Source organism: Crocodylus porosus, unplaced genomic scaffold (genome assembly GCF_001723895.1).
Source record: "Crocodylus porosus isolate Cpor-Errol unplaced genomic scaffold, CroPor_comp1, whole genome shotgun sequence".
Lineage (NCBI taxonomy): Eukaryota > Metazoa > Chordata > Crocodylia > Crocodylidae > Crocodylus > Crocodylus porosus.
Genome location: NW_017728951.1, coordinates 48,797,676 through 48,820,240, shown reverse-complemented (window position 1 = coordinate 48,820,240; position 22,565 = coordinate 48,797,676). Strand labels below are relative to the sequence as shown.

At 42.3% G+C, this 22,565-nt stretch overlaps 1 protein-coding gene across 1 annotated transcript in view; it reads right to left on the bottom strand.

Annotated features, from left to right (window-relative positions):
* The window catches only part of LOC109324298 (heparan-alpha-glucosaminide N-acetyltransferase-like), a 369,073-nt gene that overhangs the window by 221,894 nt on the left and 124,614 nt on the right, over positions 1-22,565 (bottom strand). Inside the window, exon 6 of the mRNA XM_019556284.1 lies at positions 7,745-7,827. Within this exon, the coding sequence (XP_019411829.1) occupies positions 7,745-7,827 (83 nt within the window). The remainder of the gene's footprint in view (positions 1-7,744; positions 7,828-22,565) is intronic.

Below are 22,565 nucleotides of genomic sequence, written 5' to 3'. Positions count from 1 at the left end.
AAAGACACTGCCTCGACCCCAGGAGGAAATTACCCTGGATTGAAACTACAGTAAAACACCAGGGCCAGGGCAGATTTACTCAAGGCTGCAACTTTTTGTTTTTTTGTGGCCTCATGGCACCTGGGATATCCCTTCAATGAGTCCATACCCTGACAGCATTAAAAGAATAGTCATGAAAAAATGTTGATTCTTTGGTGCGTTTTTTTCTAGAATAAAAAACAGTAATGCCAGCTTTATCATATTGGAAGTTCTCACCTTGAACCAGACAATCTTTGTCAAAACAGAAGCAGAAAACAGTAACATAAAATAATTTAAGACCATACTAGCTACCAAAACCAGGCCACTGAAACACCACACACTAATTCATTATAGTTACGTTTAAAAGAAACCCAAACATTCGATTAATATCCTCATCTTCTTACTACTATCAGCTGTCCATTAGGACTGTGCAAAGCTTCAGATCTGGAGAAGCTTTGGACACTTTGGCATCTAAAGCAGCATGTCTGGATCAAAGTGCTGGCTTTGTTAGGCTTTCCAAAGTGGTTCGGAAAAGCTTTGGACCTGCTTCGGAGACCTAGCTATAAGGTATAATGGGGAATCAATGAAATATTTATAACTTTGCTGGTTTTTGTCTGATTTGAATGAACTTTACAGAGCTGGTAGCTTCTTCTGAGAACATGAAGCCTACCAAGTTTCAAGAGGATTGGTCCAGGGGTTCAGGAGGAACTGCACCCCAAATTCTTGAAAGCAAAACTCATGTCACATATATGTTTTACAACACAAGGGGGTGAAAACTGCAGGGGTAGTAGCCCCCAGTGAGGCCACAAAGCCTGCCAAGTTTCAAGAAAATTGGTGCATGGGTTTGGGGGGAACTGCACCTCAAGCTGTTGACAGGCAAAACTCATGATATGGGTGACACTGTGTATGTTCAGGTACAGCAGGGTGAAAGCTGCAGGGATGGTAGCCCCTGCTGTGGCCACAAACCCTGCCAGCTATCAAGGAGACAGGTGCAGGGGTTCTGGGTTCTGTGCCCCTGCACCGCTGGCTGCTGACAGGCAAAACTCATGACATAGGTGCTTGTGCAACTGACTGTCTCTGTCTTGTGGGGGACTACTGCAGGCCTGGCTGCTCAGCTACTGTGTTACCAGTTACCGATCAATCATGATTCACTCAGGGACCAGCTCAATACACAGTTGCTAGCTAATGTAACCAGTTAATTAGCAACAATTAACACCTACAAAACCCCACACTAAGGAGAGGAAAGAATCAATATAGACAATAAACTACCCCAAGACAGAGACAGTCAGTTGCCCAGGAAAAACTTGTGACATGGGTGTTTGTCAGCAGCTAGAGGTGCAGGGCCCCAGAACCCAGAACACCCCTGCACCTATCTCCTTGACAGCTGGCAGGCTTTGTGGCTGCAGCAGGGGCTACCATCCCTGCAGCTTTCACCCTGCTGTGCCTTAACACACACAGAATCAGTGTCATCTATGTCACAAGTTTTGCCTGTCAACAGCTTGAGCTGCAGTTCCCCCCAAACCCCTGCACATATCACCTTGAAACTTAGCAGGCTTTGTGGCTTCACCAGGGGCCACGCCCCCTGCTGATTTTACACCCCCCAGTGGTGTAACACACAGACATGACATGAGTTTTGCTTTCAAGAATTTGAGGTGCAGTTCCCCCAAACCCCTGCACCTATCTCCTTGAAGCTTGGCAGGCTTAATGATCTCAGCAGAGGCTACCAGCTCTGCAAATTTCATACAAATCAGACAAAAAACAACAAAGTTATAGACATTTTATTGATTCCCCATTATACTCTATGGCCGGATCTCCGAGGCACCTCTGAAGCTTTGGAGCTGCTTTGACTGGATCGAAGCAGAAACCTGGTCCAGAGCTCTGGATCAGATCCCTGGCATCCAAAGCAGCCAGATCTGAAGCCAGATCAAATAGCTGCCTACTTGCACAGGCCTACTGTCCATGTTCCCTTCTCTGTGGGTACCTAGAGTGTGGACCTAAAACTGTGGTTTTAGACTCAAGACTGCCCTCAGAAAGTGCCAGCTCTTACATTTTACTTCGTTTTTTTTAACCACAACAGATTGGAAGGGATTTGATGCTATGGATTCCTATTTGAAATCTTTGGGTTTATTTTGTGAATCATGCATAGGTATTTCCACAACAATCAGTGCTAATATTGAGCGGCACCCTTAAAAAGAATAACACAGCACTCTAGGGTGCTGCTCACCCTTGCTGAGAATCACTGGCCTAGAACATTAATTTTATCTATATGTCTCCAACAGCAAGTGCAATTCTTACTGCAAGTGATTTCACTGAGTAGTTGTGTTTGGAACACTCTATTCAATCCCATACGAGTTTTGGTTGGTACAAGAAAACATAGGCCCTTGTCCTGCGAAGTGATCAATCAGGGTCATTTTATGCTTTAGAAAAGAAACCTTCACTGTGAGCTCTGGGAAAGACTGGCAATGAAGCAGAACACTAAAGAATGACTTCCTAACCAAAGTCTCCTCATTAAATTTCTCCAACTCTATAACATATCTTGGCTATCTCTAGGAATTGGGACCCCACAAATTCTCTTTGCCAGATTCTTATTTGAACTAATGTCCTATTAAACCACACCAAATAAAGTAGTCCTGCTATAAATGAGAATTAGATCATAGGAATCCCATGTTATAGTCTTCAACAGGAGTTACATTTTGTATTGTTCAATTTGTTCATACATGAAACTCAAGAAACCCTCAAAGAACGGGAGACAGCATTATAGCTTGGAAGCAGGAGAAGAGATCAGCTTTTAAGAATGCTAGCTAATTTTCTTAATAAATGTCCTGCACAAAGACAGAAACTCGAGTGACTCTGGTCAAGCTGAGAAACCTCCTCCCTCACACCCCGCCCCACATCACACAGTCTAGTTCCAAGTTACTTTTATGCTCACAAGAAAATATTTCTCAGAGCTTCGTTTGCTGCTTGAATAAATGTTTACTCCAATATTATTTTCAAGTAGGATGCTACTCCCTTTCCCAGTTACAGTACATCAGTGGTGACAAGACCAATCTTGTACATCCTGCACTGGAGCAGAATGCAGCATACATCCCATAAAATTCAATTAAGTCTCACACAGGCACTAGGCCCTACATCAGTTTTCTTTTCCCTCGTATTTTACAATAAAAGCTCAATGTTCCTATCCAAAGCAGGCTCATATCTTCGTTGACTGAACAGGCCTGCAAGAGAGGTCTAAATTGCCTTGTAACTAGCTCATGACCTCCGTGCCTCTTCATTACAGAGGTTTCCTTTTAGCTGCTATTTAACATCAACATGCACAGAGAAGGAGAAGGAAGCGAGGGGTTACAACCTGAGGGGAAAAAATATGATACACAATACAGATCCCATAGCTGACTTCAGAAGTATAGCAGCCCTGCACAAACTGAAAGTCGCTTGCTTTTGAGCTACAATATTGGATGCAACAGACTTGAAAGGACAAAAAGAGTGCAATTAACGTAAACATTGAACGACTCCAGTGTAGAATATACAGGCAGAACTTGCTTTAAACTAACTAGTGTAAGTAGTAATACCATAGGATAGGATAAATAAGCAATTAGATACATTGAGCTCCACACTGACACAGCTACCCAACAGAGCCTGCGGTGGAAACATGCCATTAGTGGTTCCTTTTCAAATGGGATCCCAACCATGTCTTCAGAAAAGCAGTTCAAGCACAAGCTACTATTGATACTTCTAACTATTAGTTAATTATGTTCATAATTTATCTTTTTGCTAATATTAATGGGAATTTTAAAGAGAAATGATGGTATTGCTTTTTAATTATTAAGTAAACTAATATAAATTTAAGGTAATGCCATACCAAAAGGAATAAATAAATATATGTTTTGTCATGTGCAGCAAGATAAACCTAGATTTTTCCAATATTACTCTATTCTCATGCTTAAAGGTAAATGTGTATGAGAGTTTTTCAGAATGTGATTAATTGCCTCCCTATTCTGTACTTATAGGAATAAAATATATTTAGTTGGGCTTTATTTATTTCTTAAATCTTTATCTTCTCTTTCTCTGTATTTTTAAAAAAAATTAATATTTTTACTATCTATAATGTTTTCTAGTTAGTCTGTAAAAGTTCTAACAAACTGATTAGTTGGTTGAGGGGCTCTCATTTAAAACTGTATTGTAATTGCACAGCTGAACCTTTCATTACTGGGGAATCTTAAATCAGAGACTTAAGAATCTGGTTTTTGCTTTCAAATTGCCCTTATCAGCCTTCCTGTGTAAGAGTCTTCTGTAACAATAGGACTGAAAAATCAAATCAGTTTACTAATAAAGTTTAAAAGTAATTGCTTTAAAGCACAGATTATTATTGTGAAGCAAATTACTTGTAGGTACTTTCCTGTTTATTCTCATACAGGGCCTGAAATTGTACATAGTTTCACTCTGTTAGTTTGGAGAGCTACAGTGATAGCCCACTGTTTTGGCATTTTAATGATGACATTTCTTTGGGATAAATTAATACTGTATTTCTTCAGAGACTTCTTGTCTTTATTCCTTTAAGGTTCTACAATCCTTAAAAACCAGCAACTCCATCAAAGACAGCAGAGCTCAGCACTGCGCTGGGTTAGGACAATTAGTACATCCAAGTGTTTCATGAATTCACTGCTGTTCAGTTACCCATATTCATGGTTGTAAGCTGCTTTCAGCCCCTTGCTTGGGCTCTGGTCTGGAGGGTGCTGTTGTTAGTTAACAGCCCCCTCTACCAGCTGGTGGAAGCAGCTCACTCTGATTTTTTTAAGTGACAGTGGCACAGGCCATATCTTTATATAAACCTAGGGCCAAGAAAGAGAACCTGAAAATAAACTATGACTATTACTCCTTCACAAAAATTCCTCACCTCTGCAAAGAGAATACAAAACAAATGCAATCACCAATTGTGACTATGTTTTGGGACCCTTTTCCAGTTGTTGCAATTACTGCACAAGAAAAAAAAAGAATTCATAAGGTTTTCAGCTGTTTGTTCAGCAAAAAGCAGTCGTCTCATAAAGCACCACTGGTGAAAAGTTATAATAGCCTTTTCCCCAGTGCCAGCATTAGGCCTGACATTAAAACAGAGCTGCAGACACATCAATAATGAAAATCTGGTAAACTTTTAAATTTTTGGTTGGTGAAGGTGAAGTTAAAGGCAAAATACCCATTAGTTAACTAGAAACATAGGTATTATTATTTACAGGGGGATTTTTAAACATTGCCCAACACTTGCTTTTGTAAGACGTTTGTGTGTTTATAACTATACTCTTTGAGTGGAAGTTTTCCATGCTACTGTCTACCTTAAAATTTAAGAAAATTAAGTCATTTCCAAGCATGAAGCTAATGAAAATTATACTGTATCATGTGGATTTAAAAAAATCTGGTAGCCTTTTCTTTAAGAAGCTTTTATGCTGTCTCATTTTGGATTAGGCAAGGACGGAAATTTATCTGAAGCTGGCCTTTATGTATCTGTTGCTATTCCCACTAAAATCCACCCAAATAAAATAAAATCCCCCCAAAATCTGACCAAGTTACAAGAGTCACAGTTCTCACAGGTTCAAAAGAGACTTCTTCACTTGTGACAGTGAAAATCTTCAACTATAAGATCCTCACTAAGGATACTTAAGCCTCTCACCACCTCTTGTGGCTGACCCAGCTCTACAGTCACCATGCCCACAGATTGACTGGGGATACTCCACTCTGGAAAGCCAGACTTCTCCTGTAACAGCTGTTCCTATCCAGTACCTAGTCTGGGACTAGGGAACCCATATCTCTTTTGTTTATAGGGATCACCTTGATGATTCAAAAGCAGTAGACTGCAAATATTCTAAGCCTGTTGATAGCCCATGTGAGTTCAGTATGATGGCACATGCCAGATTTGGAAGGGATGTCAGTTTGTTTTTTAAAAAACTAGGCAATTATACACAAAATGGATATCAAAAAATGTTATTAAAATTGCACATCCAGGAACTCAAAACTTAGGACTATGCCTACGGTTGCTTGTGCAGCCTTAATTCAGATGCCTTCCACCGCTTCCATTAAATGACAATGTATTATTTTTCTCAAGGATACCTGCCTCATTCAGTGCATAGCACATTATTTTAAATAATGTTTTTATATAACCTAATAAATGTGTGTTTATTATATATAATGTTATATGATATAATTTATATATAATAAAATATATGAGTATCTCCCAGAAATTCTAACTGTGATTGGGACACTGTTGTCTAGATACTGTATGCAAATACAAACATGAAAGAAAAATTGTGGAGAGGGAAACACAGACCCTCAAGGAAAGTGACTTGTTCCAGAAAACGAGGGATCTGGTAACAGAGTCCAAGTACCTGACTCCTAATGCAGTGGAGGCATGTAAATATGTATTGCAAGTTGCCAATTAGTGGGCATCAGTCCATTGAAGCTCATCTAGATTTGTCTATCTGGGAGGAATCTTTTCTGACCCACTTGTAGTAAGGTTTGCAGCATGCTATTAGGCTTAGTTGCCAGCACAAAAAGTAGGCTTTTCATACAGAATAAATATTTGTAAACAGTTCAGCTGTTTTTCTAATACAGTTTACAAATTGGAAGCATGATGAGCAGAACAGGGCAGAGGAATCTGACAGAGGTTCAGTACAGTAATGAGTGCACCCACACTCATGGGAGGTCACCAACACATGCCTACCGAAGGTTTAGGTAGCACCTAAAACAGAGATTTAAAAAGGTGTGTCATTCTTTGTACATCACAGCAGTGCAATAGTGATCTTCATAGGAAAGGCTGGCCTGCTTTTGCAATGTGGTTGGCTTCCACTGGCCCACAGCCTGTGCTGGATTCATTCAGCTGACAGAATGCCACACTGCTCCTGCTGCAGCCATATACTGCTGCCAACTCCTGAATTACTGGAAAATACTCAGCAAAAAAAAAAAGAAAGAAAGAAAAACTTGTGGGCAAACAGGCAGAAACCCAGAGTTTCCTCCATATCAGACTATAGGGAATATTCCATCACTGTTTGTGCTTTCTCAGTGGGTTTAAAGAAGCTGGACTGATTAAACACCCCTAACTGTTTTAAGTGCATCCTAAGTGCATTAAATCTTTTCACTAGCGTTATATTAGTAAATGCAGTTGCTGTGGGAAACCATGTGAGGAACAACAAACATGAACACTGAGCTGCAGGGCTTGTGTTAACATGCTACTATTTACTACTTAATGCTAGCTCCGTTCCAAGTGGAAACTGTTTTTGAGGATTTCCCTAAGATTTTTGGAAACTGGCAATCAGAAGTTACAATAACTAATGGAATAGACAGCTCATTTAACATATCCTGACTTAGGTAAAGATGAGCTTCGGTTTTAAAAATCTGAATCTCATCCAGAGGTTTTCCAAAATTTGGGGTTTTAAATCAAAATCTGGAGTTTAAAGGATGGAAAAGAAACATACAACAGAATTATGACTATGACAGGAAAGTGCACTAGTTAAGAGAAAATCCATATGTAAGATGGAGACCCAATGAGTCTTTGCTGAAACAGTAATTTGTTAAATTATTTGTGAGATCATTAAGGAGAACATGTAACCAAATTTCTTTTTCAGGAAAGCTCTTATTACATCTCTTTTGGACACTCCTTATAAGCGTATCTTTTCATTACACTAAATAAAATCCAGCTATTTAAGAAACACACAGAAACCAAAGCGTTGGTGGAAAGTTTTACCCTCTGAATGTGTCCAAGGAAAGAAGTCGTCTACGTTTAGGTTTCCCCACTTCTGTCCTTGTGCTTTCTGCAGGGCTGTTATCCTGAAATGTAAAACAGATAAAGTTTTTGCTTTCCTGTCCTGCTTTTTTTTAATGTGAAGACTTCCATAAACAATAAACTCTGCTTTATTCCCTGGGTAGGATTCATCTTTTATGATGTACATTACTTTGGTGCCCAGAAAGGGTTAGAATCCCATTGTGATATGTGACAGGTGACTAAGTGACAAAAAAAGCTCCTGCCAGATACTTTACAACCTAGGTGTTAAACAAGACATAGCAAATAACTGGAGGTAGAGGAGATGGCAAAGAAAGAAAGAAAGAAAGAAAAAAATCAGATAAAATATTTGTCCTTGATCAGTTTTTCCCTGTAGGCAAATTTAAGACAGGGCACTGCTAAAACACCCCTAAATAGTAACTCTGCCTTGGGTCTCAAGAAAATCATTTATTTAAATCATTTAGCAATAGCACACCCTTAAATGATATGCACCATGCCATGATTTGAATTTGTAACACAAATAATCAGAGCATTTTTTTCAAAAAAAGAACATGAATAAAACCAGGGAAGGAAAGTGACCTGGGTTGATATGGGGGCTATAATTCACCCTCTAAGCACAATGAGCCAGATCCTCATCTGGAGGATGGAGGGTATCAACATAGTTCACTGCTCTTCCACTGTTTTCTCATCAAACAGACTATGCATCAAAGGTGAGAGAAAAGCATTTTTTCCAATGAGTCCTTTCATACGTTACAGTAGCCAGAAATCACTGTAGTTTAGTTCAAGTGGATTGTATAAGTATAAAGGGTGTGGGGGGAGGGAAATAAGTGGAACTATAGATAAATTTTGGAAATTTTTCTTATTACATCCAGAAAATATCTTTCTGGACCTTTCTGAAGCCTTTAAGACATGTTTCAGGAATATTCCTAATGACACAGCAGAAATTCCCACTCCTGAAATTTCTGGAGTGAACTGAAAAGAATAATGTAAAACTGGTTGTGAAACATCCAGTCATACCCAGTAAACAAGTGTAAATTGGAAGCAAAGCTCCAAACATCAAAATTCCTTGATAAACCTCTCCTGTCATGTACTATATGGCCTTATATTTTTTGTATGTATATATAGGAAGTTTGCATATTAATATTTCAATGATGGTAAACTAGAGCAGCACTTCATTAGATTTGAAGGAGCGCCTCTCCTCAGGCCAGGCCTCTGGTTTGACTCATATTAAATTACAAAGCTAAACAGAACAGGAAGGATCTGTGCTCCTAATTCTGTTTGATAGATCTCTTTGTCATTTTCAGATGCCAGATTGAAGATAGCCGCCTCTTCCTTGGCAAAGAACAGTGCTTTTAAGCTCCAGGCTATCAGAGAGAGAGTGCCTACAGTACGTGCATAGACTGACAGTTGCATTAAGATGTTTCCTTCAGTTTCTTTAAAAAGTTATGGCAACCTGCTTATTATTAACTTTCTATAGGTAGAGCTAGTGAAATTGGGCAAGACAGAGCAGAAGTAACAGTTGAAAGTGCATTGGTCTCTCTCACAAAGCAGTAGCAACACGCATCTGCAGATGTGCTAGCTGAGGGAAGCAGCATATGGAAAAAAGCATGAGGTTTAGCAAAGGTTAGGTAGATTGATGGGAAAAAAATCTTTAGGAAATTAGTTTGCTTTCCCCAGTTTTTTCCAATTTCAACAGGATTAAGGAGCACCTCATCTTGGTAATTGTCTCATGTTTAATTATGATTATTGAAAGCTCTTCTAATTTGCTTTAAGATTCTCAAATTGCTGATGGGCAGGAGGGGGGAGGGGGGAACAAAAAAAAAAAAAAAAGACAGCTCCAAGAACATTTGGAACTCATTAACAGAACAAATTCATGGTTGATTTTCTCTCATCCTTATTTAGTATTTCCAGCTCCCTCTCTCTGGGAGATAAAGCAGGTGCAAGTTAAACTGATGTAAACCAGTTTTAAGTGTATAGGTTTCCACATGCAAAACAAAGCTTTAGATAAACCAATGCAACATTGCACCTTCAGTTATACCAATGCACCTCATAGGTGTTTAGAAAAGCCAACTTTCTCATTGCTTCTCTTTAATGTATAACTTTACATAAAATGTAGAAAGAAAAATTATAGAGGAGATTTTCCATTGTGTGTAAGTGAACTAGGCACCTAACTGCAATGGAACTTTGGTAGAATTGGGGGGCCTAAGTTCCCTACATTTGAAAATCACAGCCCTCAGGAATGCTAATACACTACTGTGGTAATAATGATTTACACTGATAAACTTTTTATCTAAGGAATTGTTTAAAAAAAAAGTCTAAGATCTCACAACACTCCTGGGAAGCAGGTCAACTCTGCTCCCATTTGACACATGGTTAAACTGAAAGAATTAAGTAATCTTAATACCTAGCTCTTATATAGTGTTTTTAATCTGCAGATCTCCAAGCATTTGACAAAGGAGGACAGCAAGATTATCCCTATTTTACAGATGGGGAAACTGAGACATGGAGAAAGAACTGATCTTTTCTTGGTCACCCAACAAAACAGCAGCAAAACCAAGTGTTCACTCCAAACCCAACACCTCACTGGGAGCCGCACTGCTTCTCTTAAAAAATGTGCCCAAGGTCACACAAGGAATTCACTGTAGAGGCTAGAATACAACCTAAAAGGCCTATGTTCTAACCACTAGTCCAAAAAAATCTTAAAGCAAACTCACTTATTAGGTCTGACCACAGTCCTAATTATTCTGTGAACTGCCCAATCCAGCTCACACAAAACTGATTACTTAAACATTATATTAAAGTGTTGGATAGGGAAAAAGAACACAGCCAAATATCATGCAGAACTTTTATCACAGATCAAGAAAATGTATGTACAATTTTGCAGCTTCTTGAAGATGGATGGTTTTGGTGGTTTTAAATGGTCATCTTGTTAACTGACTATCTAGGTGAGACTCTGCAGCTGGAAGAGAGGAGGAAGAAAGAATAGAAAATATTCTAACTGAAGGACAAGATGTTTATATTCATGTTACGTCATAGAGTAGCTTGGTTTAAGTCCACACCACTTTAAAGTAATCTTCTAGGTTAATATTAAACAAAACTCAACAAATTATTAAAGGCTTATCTCATCTTCAGAGTCATTAACCTGTTATGCATGTCAAAACTGATACCAGAGTGCAACCCAGAATCTTAGCGGGGAAATTGCCATGAGGTTTCACCTGCTTGAGCTTTCTCACTGAAAAGTTTGATCTCTAATGAAGCAATTTAGGGAGAATGAGCGAGTTGAGGACCATCTCATCCATGTTTTTCCTGGCCATGTTTTTCCTGGATTTAGTTATGTAGTTTCCATGTAAAAACTTAGCCTTTATTTTTGTTTCAAGGATCAAGTCATGAAAAAGTATGCAGAATGCACATATAATGACATGGATAAAAAATGTAATCAGAGAAATTCTGAACTCTCACCAGTGTTCAAGTGTAGTGATTCTATGGAAACCAATAAAAGTTATATCATAAACAGTTTAATTTCGATGCAAAAAAGGATTTGATTAGCAAGTAACAGGCAGGCATGCCAGCACATTGGACTAATACCATACCACTGTTTTGAATGAAAGAACAGTGGCTTCTGCTCTGGCAAACAATTCTGCTTATCTAAGGTTTTTCCATTCATTTTCATATTTATGGATTGGCTAAATTTCCCTGCCAGAGCATTTATAAGGTACAAATGCAGTGTCACAACCAGAGATATTTATGGAACTCTGAACTCTCTCAGTCCTAAATTGTTGGATCATGTCAAACTATGCTAGCTTTGTAATGTGAAAGTACTAAACTAGGTAATTCTATGGGCACTGTTCCCATCTGTTTGTGGTAACTTCAGCTATTCTGAAATGTGGCTCATTTCACCTCCTATCATCAGGAATACAAAGAACCTCAATAAAGGTAAATCAGCCTTTACTATAAGACCACAGGGTTGCAATGAAGCATCTGCACAATAATACATAAAATATGAGTAACAGATCTCATATAATTCATCCCCTCGCCCTTGTGACCTGAAGTTTACCCTTAAGGTCAAAACCTTCAATTGTCCAAGCAGATGAAAATATGGCATGATGTTTATTTTACAGTTAAAAAAAATTAAATTAAAGAAAGCACAGCATGGAAATCAAAGAAATGGTGTGAGCTTGTTTGTCTTCAATAAAGGAATTGTTGACTGGAAGTTTTCAAGGGTAAAGGATAAAGTAGCTGAATTGTAATCAAAGTTACAGAACAATTTGCAATACACAGAATATTTCTTGTGTTTTGTAAAAAATTGAGGACTTCTTTTTTCAGTGGACGTATGGAAGACTAGCTGTGTCCCCAAAGTGAAACTGCAGCCTCTCCCTTGCTGGACCAGATAGTCTGCTTTAAACTTTCCTGCCACAACTAAGATGGCAAAGGAAGGAACCAAAGAAGCACTCAGTCTTAGGAAATACAGTTGAGTTACTTCCTGTAATTTAGAAGGCTGGCTCCTCTTCATAAGGCTCCACCATGCCCATACCCTATGCTTACCACACCAGATATTATGATTTTTCTTCCATTAGATCTCCTCTGTGGGAGTCACAGTCTCTGCCAGGATTAGCTTATAGGCAACCGGTTCCTTCCTCACAGTCATTTGCCCATTCTTCCTCACACATGTCCCAAGCAGACTGTCCCACAGATCATCTCTCCCCTTATCTTTCAGGATAGAACTATACTGAGCCAACACCCCAAACTCAAGTCCCCACTCAGCTTTGTTTTCTCCCTACTTCAGGTCTCTGGGCTGGGATATCGCACCCACTACACTCGAACTCACTGGCTTGGATGTTGCAACTACCTCATCTTCCCAGCTTCACTGGTAAGTTAATCTTCAGAACTCTCTCCTGAGTCCCTTTGGTCACCTATGTGCTGCCGCCGTCATTCCATGTCCCCATGGGTCTCCCTCTGTGTTTTTCTCTTCACCAGCAGAGAGCTGACTGTTTGGTTGGCTGTCTCTTAATTCCTCATGCTGATCAGCAGCGAGATCGGCCACAATGTTCCATTTGCTGCCTAGCCAATTCTCCCAGCTGATTAGCTTAATTAGCATCTGGAGTTTTTAGCATGGCCTTTTTTTCCTGTCCTGGTTGGCCAGTGCAGTAAGATTGTGTAACTTGCTGTGCCTATCCAGAGCTCCCAGCTTAGGCTTTTCTAGTCAACCTGAGCTAACCGCAGTTCTGTGCACTGACAGTTTGCCCTGACAGCAGTTACCTAACCCACTGATACTTCTCGCCTGCCATGTTTTTAATAGAAATTTTTATCTTGGGGACTGCTGTTACTCCCAGTTCAGTGGTGTCCAGCTATGATCGCTTGGTGGCGTAAGCATCTTGGGGCTCCACCTCCCCTACAGCACACCTAGCGCCAACCTGTTGTTACTTTGGTGTCACACAGATGCAATGCTGTCAGCTGTCTTCCTCATTCTTCCTTGTAGGTCTATCATCATCTTTCCTGGCCCTCTCCACAGTAGGACTCCCACATCTCCTCCTCTAACCTGCCGCTGATTGCCTCCGCTGAGTCAGTGTGTGGGGGCAGCTCCTCACATGGGGGCCACCACAACTGGTCTTCCTCAGTCTCTCTGCTTGTCCTGCAGCCTGCCCTAGGTTGCCAAGGACTTCCTTCTGGTCCCCACCACTGGACTGGCACACAGGGCTTTTATCAGTGCCTTGCTGCCCAGGCAGCAAATTGGTGCTGGCATGTGTTTACAAAGTGTGTCCATGCCAGTACTGGTTTTTTTTCTTCGTCCCATCTCCAGGCTCCTGCTGGCTGTGGCGTGAGATGCTGCTAGGTTGTCAATGAGTTTTGCAGTGTGGCAAACCTGCCACTGCTGTCCTGCTCCCAGGTTCCAGGGTGCTGGGCTTTTGCCAGTGCAGCCATTCTGCCCCTGCTGCCCCCTGTCTGCAGCAGGGTTGCTGCGGGATCGCTGGCACTGCTGGTGGTGTGGTGATCCCACCACCGCCACCATGCTCCCGTGACTTAGCATACGGCAGTACCACCAGCGATTTCAGCGGTGTAGGGCCTTCACCATTGCCGCCAGATCCTCGTGGCTCAGTGTTTCCCTTGCGCCTGACGTTTGTTGCTTTTTTCTCTCGACATCTTGCAGCAGGGTGGACCTATTAACCTGTCACAGAAATCAATGGCATAATGGATAGATTTTCTTCAGCCCTGATCCAACTCAGCTCTGTACAAATTAGCATTTATAGCAGATTCCATCCAGAATTCTGAGATATACAGTTTTCCTGCTCCTTTTCCTTCCTACTGTGGTGCTTTAGATTGCCTAAGAATATAGCATTCCTTTATAGCACTCTGAATGTGCTGGCCCCCAAGACTTGATGAAGTGTAAATTAACAGTATTTCATAACTTTGCTCCTTTGTTGGGGAATCTAGAAAGTGTTTTTCTTTTTTTTTGGACAGTGTAATTTCAGGTTTTCAACCAATCAGATGAGTGAAGATCTGGAATGGCTGGCAAGTTAGCTAAAGAAGGGAACCTAAATTGTTTCAGGAAACACCGTGTGAAGATTATGGAAAGAATAGTGTGTTCTTGGAGTTGTAATTAAAGCATGTGATAAGGTTTAGGGATACTTCATTTCCTTGATGGGATTGAAAGGAGACTTGTTAGCTCATCCAGTCTGGCCAGCAATTGTTAACATTGTATCTATAACCCTGAAGACATTTACCACTTTTTTTCCTTCGCTGTTGAACTTAAATTATTGATTATTTAAATATGACCAGATCGTATGGCCTTATTCACACCTGTCACCATGTGCGTTTCTTGCACATGAGATGTCCAGTAGCACTGGGCTTGATTTTGCTGAATCTATTTCCATAGACTGAAGCTAAAGAAAATGGGGCCAGGGTGAGACATGGATTCCTAGCACTAGAAGAAGGTCAATGATTAGATAGTTTTGCATTGGAGAGCTCAGTTTTCAATATTCTAGGGTTCTTGAGGCAAATTTTTGGCTTTTTATGGGGCAGTTCTTTACCCATTTTTAAAATGGTATTTATGTAACATTGAAGACATTTACCATGTTATTGTTTTTTCCTCACTGTTGAAATTAAGTTATTGATGATTTAATCATGACCAGATTGTAAAACTTATTCATACCATTACTGTGAGCACCAGTTTGCAGTTACTGATCTAAGACACCTCCATGAAATCATTGTAGCTGACAACTGTCAAGTCCACAGAAAGGAAGACTCTTCCTTTGGTGCTCGAAACTCATTCACACCACCACCACCACCCCTCCCCTGCCTGTTATGAGTTAGTGGACAATATTAGTATGATAAACTAGCCATAACCTTGCCCTCAAAATTCCCCTCTTCTTCAGGATGCTGGGACCAATCAGCAGGCCATGCATTTCATCACTGAGGCAAGCACCTTAGGTGTTGTCTCATCAACCACTGCCCTCACACTGGATAATGCACTCTTGGTTTCTGGTACATTTAGTCCATTTTTAAGACCCTTCATTATCCCCAGTCTCCTGGGGGAGCAATAAAGATAATTTCTGACTCATTCACTAAGATGGAAGCCACTTATGAAGGGTTGAATTCAACAGCAGTTATCTGTCTGCCTATCATCTGAAAAGCAGCTGCTCCATCAGCACAATGCCAGGATATTGACTCAAAACTTACTCAGAAGTAAAATTTTTATCAGTAAATTGCTAATATTTTGGGGGGGATTCTGAGGCAAAGCCCCCACCAGTGCTCCTCCAAGCCCAGGTTCCGTGCTTCTGCCACTCCTGGCCTTGGGGCACCAATATTGGCACTGTGCCCCTGCTCACTGCCACTTTCCCCTGCCATCTGCCACTGCTGCCCTTCTCATGATGCTTCCCCGTTTCATCCCCCCCACACACACACACTTGCTGCTCTGGCACCATGTCCCAGCTGCACAGCTGAGACCACAGGACCAACAGAAATCTGGCTGGCACTGCAGGTAGCCAGCTGAGAATTGAAGGGTCCAGGCCAGTTCCTGCTGAGTAATGCAGCCCCAAGTTCTGTGGGCAGGAAAGCAGGGAACTGGCTGTGGCAGGCAGCAGGGGAGTGGCAGTGAGCAGGCACATGAAGTGCATCAACAGGCTGACAGAATGCAGGGCCTGGAGCAGCAGGGGCCCAGGGTGGGGCATGACCCAGCAGGGGCTGTATGGAGCTTGCCCGAGCTGTGCCAGTGGGGAGAGGGGGGAGCCAGCCCGGCTCCCAAGAGCTCCTGCTGCCCTGCTCTAGGCCCCACTGGCACTGGCCCCAGGAAACTGGAGCCTTACTGTTGCTGCACTCTAACTCACTGCCCCTTCCCCACACCTTCCACAGCCATTTCCCTACTCCAGCCCTGCCCGCTAGCCACTCCAGCACCATGTGGTTACCGGATACAGAGCAAGGACCACAGGAACTGGCCCAGCCCAGCCCTGAGGACTGAAGCAATTGCCCGTGGTCCTCCTCTGTCTCCTTCCCACCATTCTTATCTGAATTTTCCTCTAGCAGAGAGAGGCAGGAACAGGCAGAGGCTTCCAGCTGGGTGTAGGGGGGCTGGGGGTGGGGCAGGGCTGGACTGGCCTTCCTGCTGAGGGTGCTTAGTCCTGCCACCAGCTTCCCCTGTGTTCTTCTGCATCTGGCTCCTGTCACCTTTGGCAGGCATCCAGAGGCAGATCAATATTAATTGTCTAAATTTTGTAGGGGCCCCACAGGCTGGATAGAATGGCACATGGGCTGTATTTTGCCTGCCCCTGAATTAGTGCCTTTTATTTAAGACTGTTACTCTATTTATTGTGACAAGAGTAATTAGGAGCCTTGTTATACCATGGATACATTTAGGTATTAGTGTTGGTGGTACCAATACAACATTCTAATACTAGACATTTTATACGGGGATGAAAAAGAGCCATATAAATATAGTGCACCATGTTTTCCATTATTGTTGCTCTTGAGCTAGAGTGAAACAAGAGGAGACTTCAGTTGCATTTAGGAAAGGAATCAAGAACAGGTCTTAACATCATTTTGGCATTTCAATCACCTAATGTATCATGGGTGAGTAGGGATTCATTAGCTATATTTTCAATACTTTGGTAATCTGCTTTGGAAAGAGATACAGGAATATTTCAATGCAAAGTCTACTGCTTTACTAGAAGTTTTTTCTAATGTACTAGTGCACTGGGACTTGGCATGCCTGCCTATTTCTCATCTAATAAAAAAAAAAAAAAAGATGATTCATTGATAATGGAAATGATTCCTAAACTAAATTGCTGCTTCTGCTGTGCTTTGGTATTTTGTGTGAGCAATAACTGGAAGCTTTTGTACCTTTGCCCCGATACAACAATGTATTTTACTTCACATGAGTCTGCAGATCACTGTTGAGGGTCTTTGAGGTGCACACATACAAGTATGATATAAATATATTTAAATTTAATTGCCATCCTGTGAAAACTGCCAACCACATTGGATGACCTGACAAATAACAAAATTACAAACAATGATTTCCTCAGACCCAGATACTATAAGAAGCAATTCTGTATTTGAGTAGGAAGAGAGAATAAACAGTTAAATTAATCCCTTTCTTCTTTAAATAGATGTTTGACTTGGCTGAAGCTCTCAACTGAACCCAGGACCTAACTTCCATTTTTTTCTTTTATGTTTTCTTGTTGGTGGCATTGAAGAGTTTAGAGGTGAATTGTGGGAAAAACAACTTACTGTATTGAGAAAGATTAATTCAACTAAGCACCAGTGAAACTGCAAACACCAGCAAGACTGAGAGAATTCCAGTGTCTGATGCCACAGAAGCATCTTCTGCCAAAATTCTTCTACAGAATATTATGTTAAAAGCATTGCAACATGAAAAAACTTCCCTTGCCAAATCATCACTCCCCTTGAACTGCTTCTACCCCAAGGATATTTATTCTTCTGTCTGTGAAAGCAGGAACCTTTTATATATTAACCCTTCCATGGGGATCACAGAATTTTCAATTCAAAAGCATAAACAGGACCCATGGTGTGGGATAACATGGTTCTTACTTTCTGTCTGATGATTTTTATGCAACAGTCATTTTTCAAAGCTGTGTATATAACAGTAGCACAGAATGAAAGTAATGTCGTGGTTTATCTACAGTTAGGCCAGATACAGATGCTTTTACAGGTATAAGTAATTGGAAACCAGTCTATACCCAAAAGAGGACAGAAGTTTGGCACATGGAGACTCATTTAAAAATGGCAGAACCCAATTTAAGATTTGCCCTGCCCCCTCACTAAAGGGTCAACATGTGTTCTGTTCACTACTATCCCAGGGGAATGAAGGTGGGAAGATCCTCTCCACAGCAGGGCTCCACATGGAGACAACCCAACCCCACCAAGAAAGCCCTGATGGGAAGGCAAACTTATCTATTACAAGGCCAGAAGACACGAAGGACCTGCGCCAGGATGAGAGACTCATGCAGTTCACCAGCCAGCTCTGTGTACAGATAAAGATGGCGTGGGCAGATGACATCTCACCAAATGCCGCCTGGCTGAAATAAAAGCTGGCAGCAAAAGAGCAATGGGGGAGGCACACCCAGAAGCAAGTGGCGAACGTGCTCCCCATGCTGGACACAGGCTGTGCTGGCTACCATTGAGGGGCTGCAAGATAGATCCCTTGGAGGTGTTCACAAGCCCCTAAAAGACAAGGATGGCATCAAGGGACCCTGGGATCCACAGACGCTGGGGTAGTGAGTGGGGACGGGCTGAAGCCCTACTCCCCTTTCCTTTTCTTTTCTTTATTAGTTTGTTAGTTAATAGCCTGGAGGTACCCTTGAATGAAGGTCAGGGCGCTGGGGCAGCACTTGAGAATCGGGAGTGGATAAGGGGGCATTACAGGGTGTAGCGCAGTTAAAGGAGACACAAAGAAACAATCAGGGATGGCCTACCATCCTAAACACCCCGCTGCTTGGTAAGGGTATCGAGGGCCCAGCAGGCAAAGAGGGTGCAAAAGCCAACACTAGAGAGACAGCCCAGCAGATCCTCAAACAGCTGTCCTGAAGGCTGGAGCACGGCTGGGGTATAGGGGAGGTAGAGCCCCAAGAATTCCCACTAGGGAGCATGACCAAGCTACAGGGGACCACTGGAGGGAACTCCACCACTGGAAGAAACACCAAAGTCGTGGCAGGAAAATTTCAGGGTTTCCCACAGGAAGAATGCGAGCCCCCACTGAGATCACAGGAGCAAGCACTGAGGCCAAGCACAGACACACGCTCCAAGGCAGCTAAGGAACGCCTCCTCAAGACCAGGCGGGCACAACTACCAACTTAAAATATACCACTTATAGAAAACGATGCAACTTAAATCAATTCCACCTCAGGCTTTTTAATGGTTTGTACCTAGCCTTAGAGAAAGGTCAAAACACCAGAGTTCTCAACGTCCAAAATACAACCTTTAACATTTTACAAGGTAGCCTTATTTCTATGAAGGGCTGAATACCCTCAAACTTGGGGTATTCAGACACTGTATTTGAATTTTCTGATTCATATATTTTTATAGGAGTTTTTTTTTTAATAAATTCATGAAGGCAACCAATGCTGCTGTGAACTAATATTGGCAATCACATCAAGTCAAAAAGAATGCCCTTCAAGATTGAGTGCCTGAGCTAGAGGGCAGATTGCATCCCGCTAAACTCAATTCCTTTTACCCTTGATGAATGGAACCACCTTCTTTATTTTGGTTTTATATCATTATACCCACCTAGCCAGCTGAGGCTCATTTCAAACCCACACATAATTGTTATCCATTTTTCATGGGGAACAGTGAGAAGTACATTATGAACTAAACACAGACTGCATCACTTTTTTAAAAAATGACCTAAACATTCACATCCTGTTGTTCTCATTACCTGGTTTCTCCTCTTTCTTCAGACCAATACTTTTACGACACATGATTTATCACAAGTCACTAGTATATACCCAAATAGTGCCTATAAATGTGCAATGCAGTAAATTCTATTCTGACTATGTATTACACTCATATATTACCTAGGCAGACAGACTGCTGAAAAAACATGTGACAATGTGTTATGTAACCAAAATATAAAGCTAATCTTCCTGATAAAGCTTCTTGTACATATTGTTCATTTTAGGTTTATTTAATACTGATTTGATAAAAGTAAACTCTCATTTCTAACTATTTACACTGTTTTTCTTTCACATGAAATTAATTAATTTTTACTGAAGGGTCTCTCACACTTACTTTTTTCCTAATACAAATATTAAAAAGCTATCAAAGTATTATATTACCCTCATTCAAACTCCATTGGAAAATAATGAATATAGAATGTGGGTACAGGAGGCCATACCATACACCTCATTATTAAACTGCCAAACCTCCCTCCAGCATATTATAGGTAATATTAAACTGACAAACCTCCCTCCTAGCTTGTAGGTAAGATTCTTGGTTGGTGCCACTATTTTACACACATGTGTAGACAGTTCTCACTTCCCCAGTCAGCACTTAGTTAAGTGATAGATATTTGGGCGGAGGGGTGGGGGGGGTTAACCTGAGCTACTAGATTAGTACTTGGCCTAATCTTCTGTTGTCCAACAGGTTTAAGTTTTCATTCTCTAAAGTTTGTATGCATATTCCAGCCTGTTGGATCTTCATCCTTTATCTGAAAAAGTCACTTTCCAGCCAGGCTGGAACAGAATCTCTCATGAGTCTTTCATCTCGCCTATTCATCTCCACGCTCTCCACATCCCGAGTAGGCCAAAGGAGATAAGCAGGCCAGGAGGAGAAAGCGTCACGTGATCATCATAGGTGACTCCATCCTGAGAGGTACAGAGGGCCCCATTTGTTGCCAGGACCCCTTGGCACGCGAGGTCTACTGCCTACCTGGAGCAAAGATTCAGGACATGAAAGGGATGATCCAAACCGTGATTCAACCCACCGATTACTACCCCATGGTTCTAGTCCATGTGGGTACTAATGATGCAGTCAGGAAAACCCCGATTGCCTGATGGAGGACTACCACACTCTGGGGTCCATGCTAAAGGAGATAGGCACACAGGTGGTTTTCTCTTCTATCCTACAGGTGAGTGGACATGGAAGATGGCATGAAATGTGCATCGCAGAGACCAACTGGTGGCTTCGGGAATGGTGTCTCGAGGCGGGCTTTGGCTTCCTCAACCATGACCAGCACATCATGACAAGAGACATGCTCAGATGGGATGGGCTCCACCTTTCCCCTAAAGGTAAGCGTGTGTTTTCTTCTAGGTTGGCCGACCTCCTCCGGTGGGCTTTAAACTAGGCTCGTTGGGGGAAGGGGAAGACGAGGGTGGAGGAATCATCAGATTACCAGACCAAGCAACACCCACAAGTACAGCCCAGCCTAGACCAATGAGCAAAACATATATACAGGTAAGCAACAGGGGCCAGGGCAATGCTGTGATAAGGGGGCAAGTACACACATCCACAGGAGGCCTCAAATGCCTCTACACAAATGCTCGTAGTATGGGAAACAAGCAGGAGGAACTCACCCTCCTGCTAGCTGACACCAACCCAGACACAGTGGGGAATCACTGAAATGTGGTGGGACTCAACGCATGACTGGGCAGTGAATGTCAAGGGCTATAGGCTGTACAGGAGGGACAGCATAGGAAGGAAAGGTGGGGGCGTGGCACACTACATTAAGAAGGAATACCTATCCTCATCAATTAAGAAAGTATGAGAGAAAAGGAACTCTGAAGTGCTTTGGGTTAGAATACAAGGCAGTCGAGGGGAAAGAAACTTAACAGTGGGGGTCTACTACAGACCTCGCAACCAAGGGGAAGAGCTCAACCAGGAATTCTTAGGTCAGCTCATGAGGTAGTGAAGTCTAAGGATGTGGTAGTCATGGGGGACCTGAACTTCCCAGACATCTACTGGGAAGAGCAGTCAGCCAGATCTAACCGCTCGTGTAGGTTCTTAGCCAGAATGCAGGACCTCCATCTAACCCAGAAGGTGCACAGCCCCACCAGGGGAGGTGCCTTGTTAGACCTGATGCTGGCCATGGGAGATGACCTAGTGAGGCGGCTGTGGGTGCTCGACCACCTGGGCGACAGTGATCATCGCCTGCTGGAATTCACCATCCAGTGCCAAGTGGCAAAGGCCTGCAGCAAGGCAGCAGCCCTAGATTTCAGGAGGGCAGACTTCAATGAGCTAAGGAGAACAGTCAGGAAAGCACTGAGGTCCCAGAGGGGAGGGGAGCCAGGTGTTCAAGGAGAGTGGTCGCTCCTTAAGGAGACGATCCTCCAAGCCCAAAGGGAGGTAATCCCAACATGGATCAAAGGGAGCAGGAGAGCACAAAAGCCCCCATGGCTCACCAAAAGCATCCAGGAATGTCTCCTAGCTAAAGGGGAGGAGTACACCCAATGGAAAGGAGGGGCTATCACCAGAGTTGACTATACTGCAGTTGCTCAGGGATTTAGGGGGGCAGTCAGGAAGGCCAAGGCAGAGATGGAACTGGGACTAGCTTTCCAGATTAAGGACAACAAGAAGTCCTTCTTTAAATATATAGGGGGTAAAAAGAAGGTTCCAGGTAATGTGGGGCCCCTGCAGGACACGTTAGGAAATCTGGTCATCACACCAGATGACAAAGCCAACATATTTAACAATTTCTTTGCCTCCATTTTCCTAAGCAGGGACTGGAACAGTCACCCCCTGCTGGGCCCCGCTCAGGCCCCAGGGGAGGCACACCTAGGCCAAGGGCTAGTGAGGAACTAGTTAGGGAACTTCTGGAGGGTCTGGATGTATTCAAGTCAGC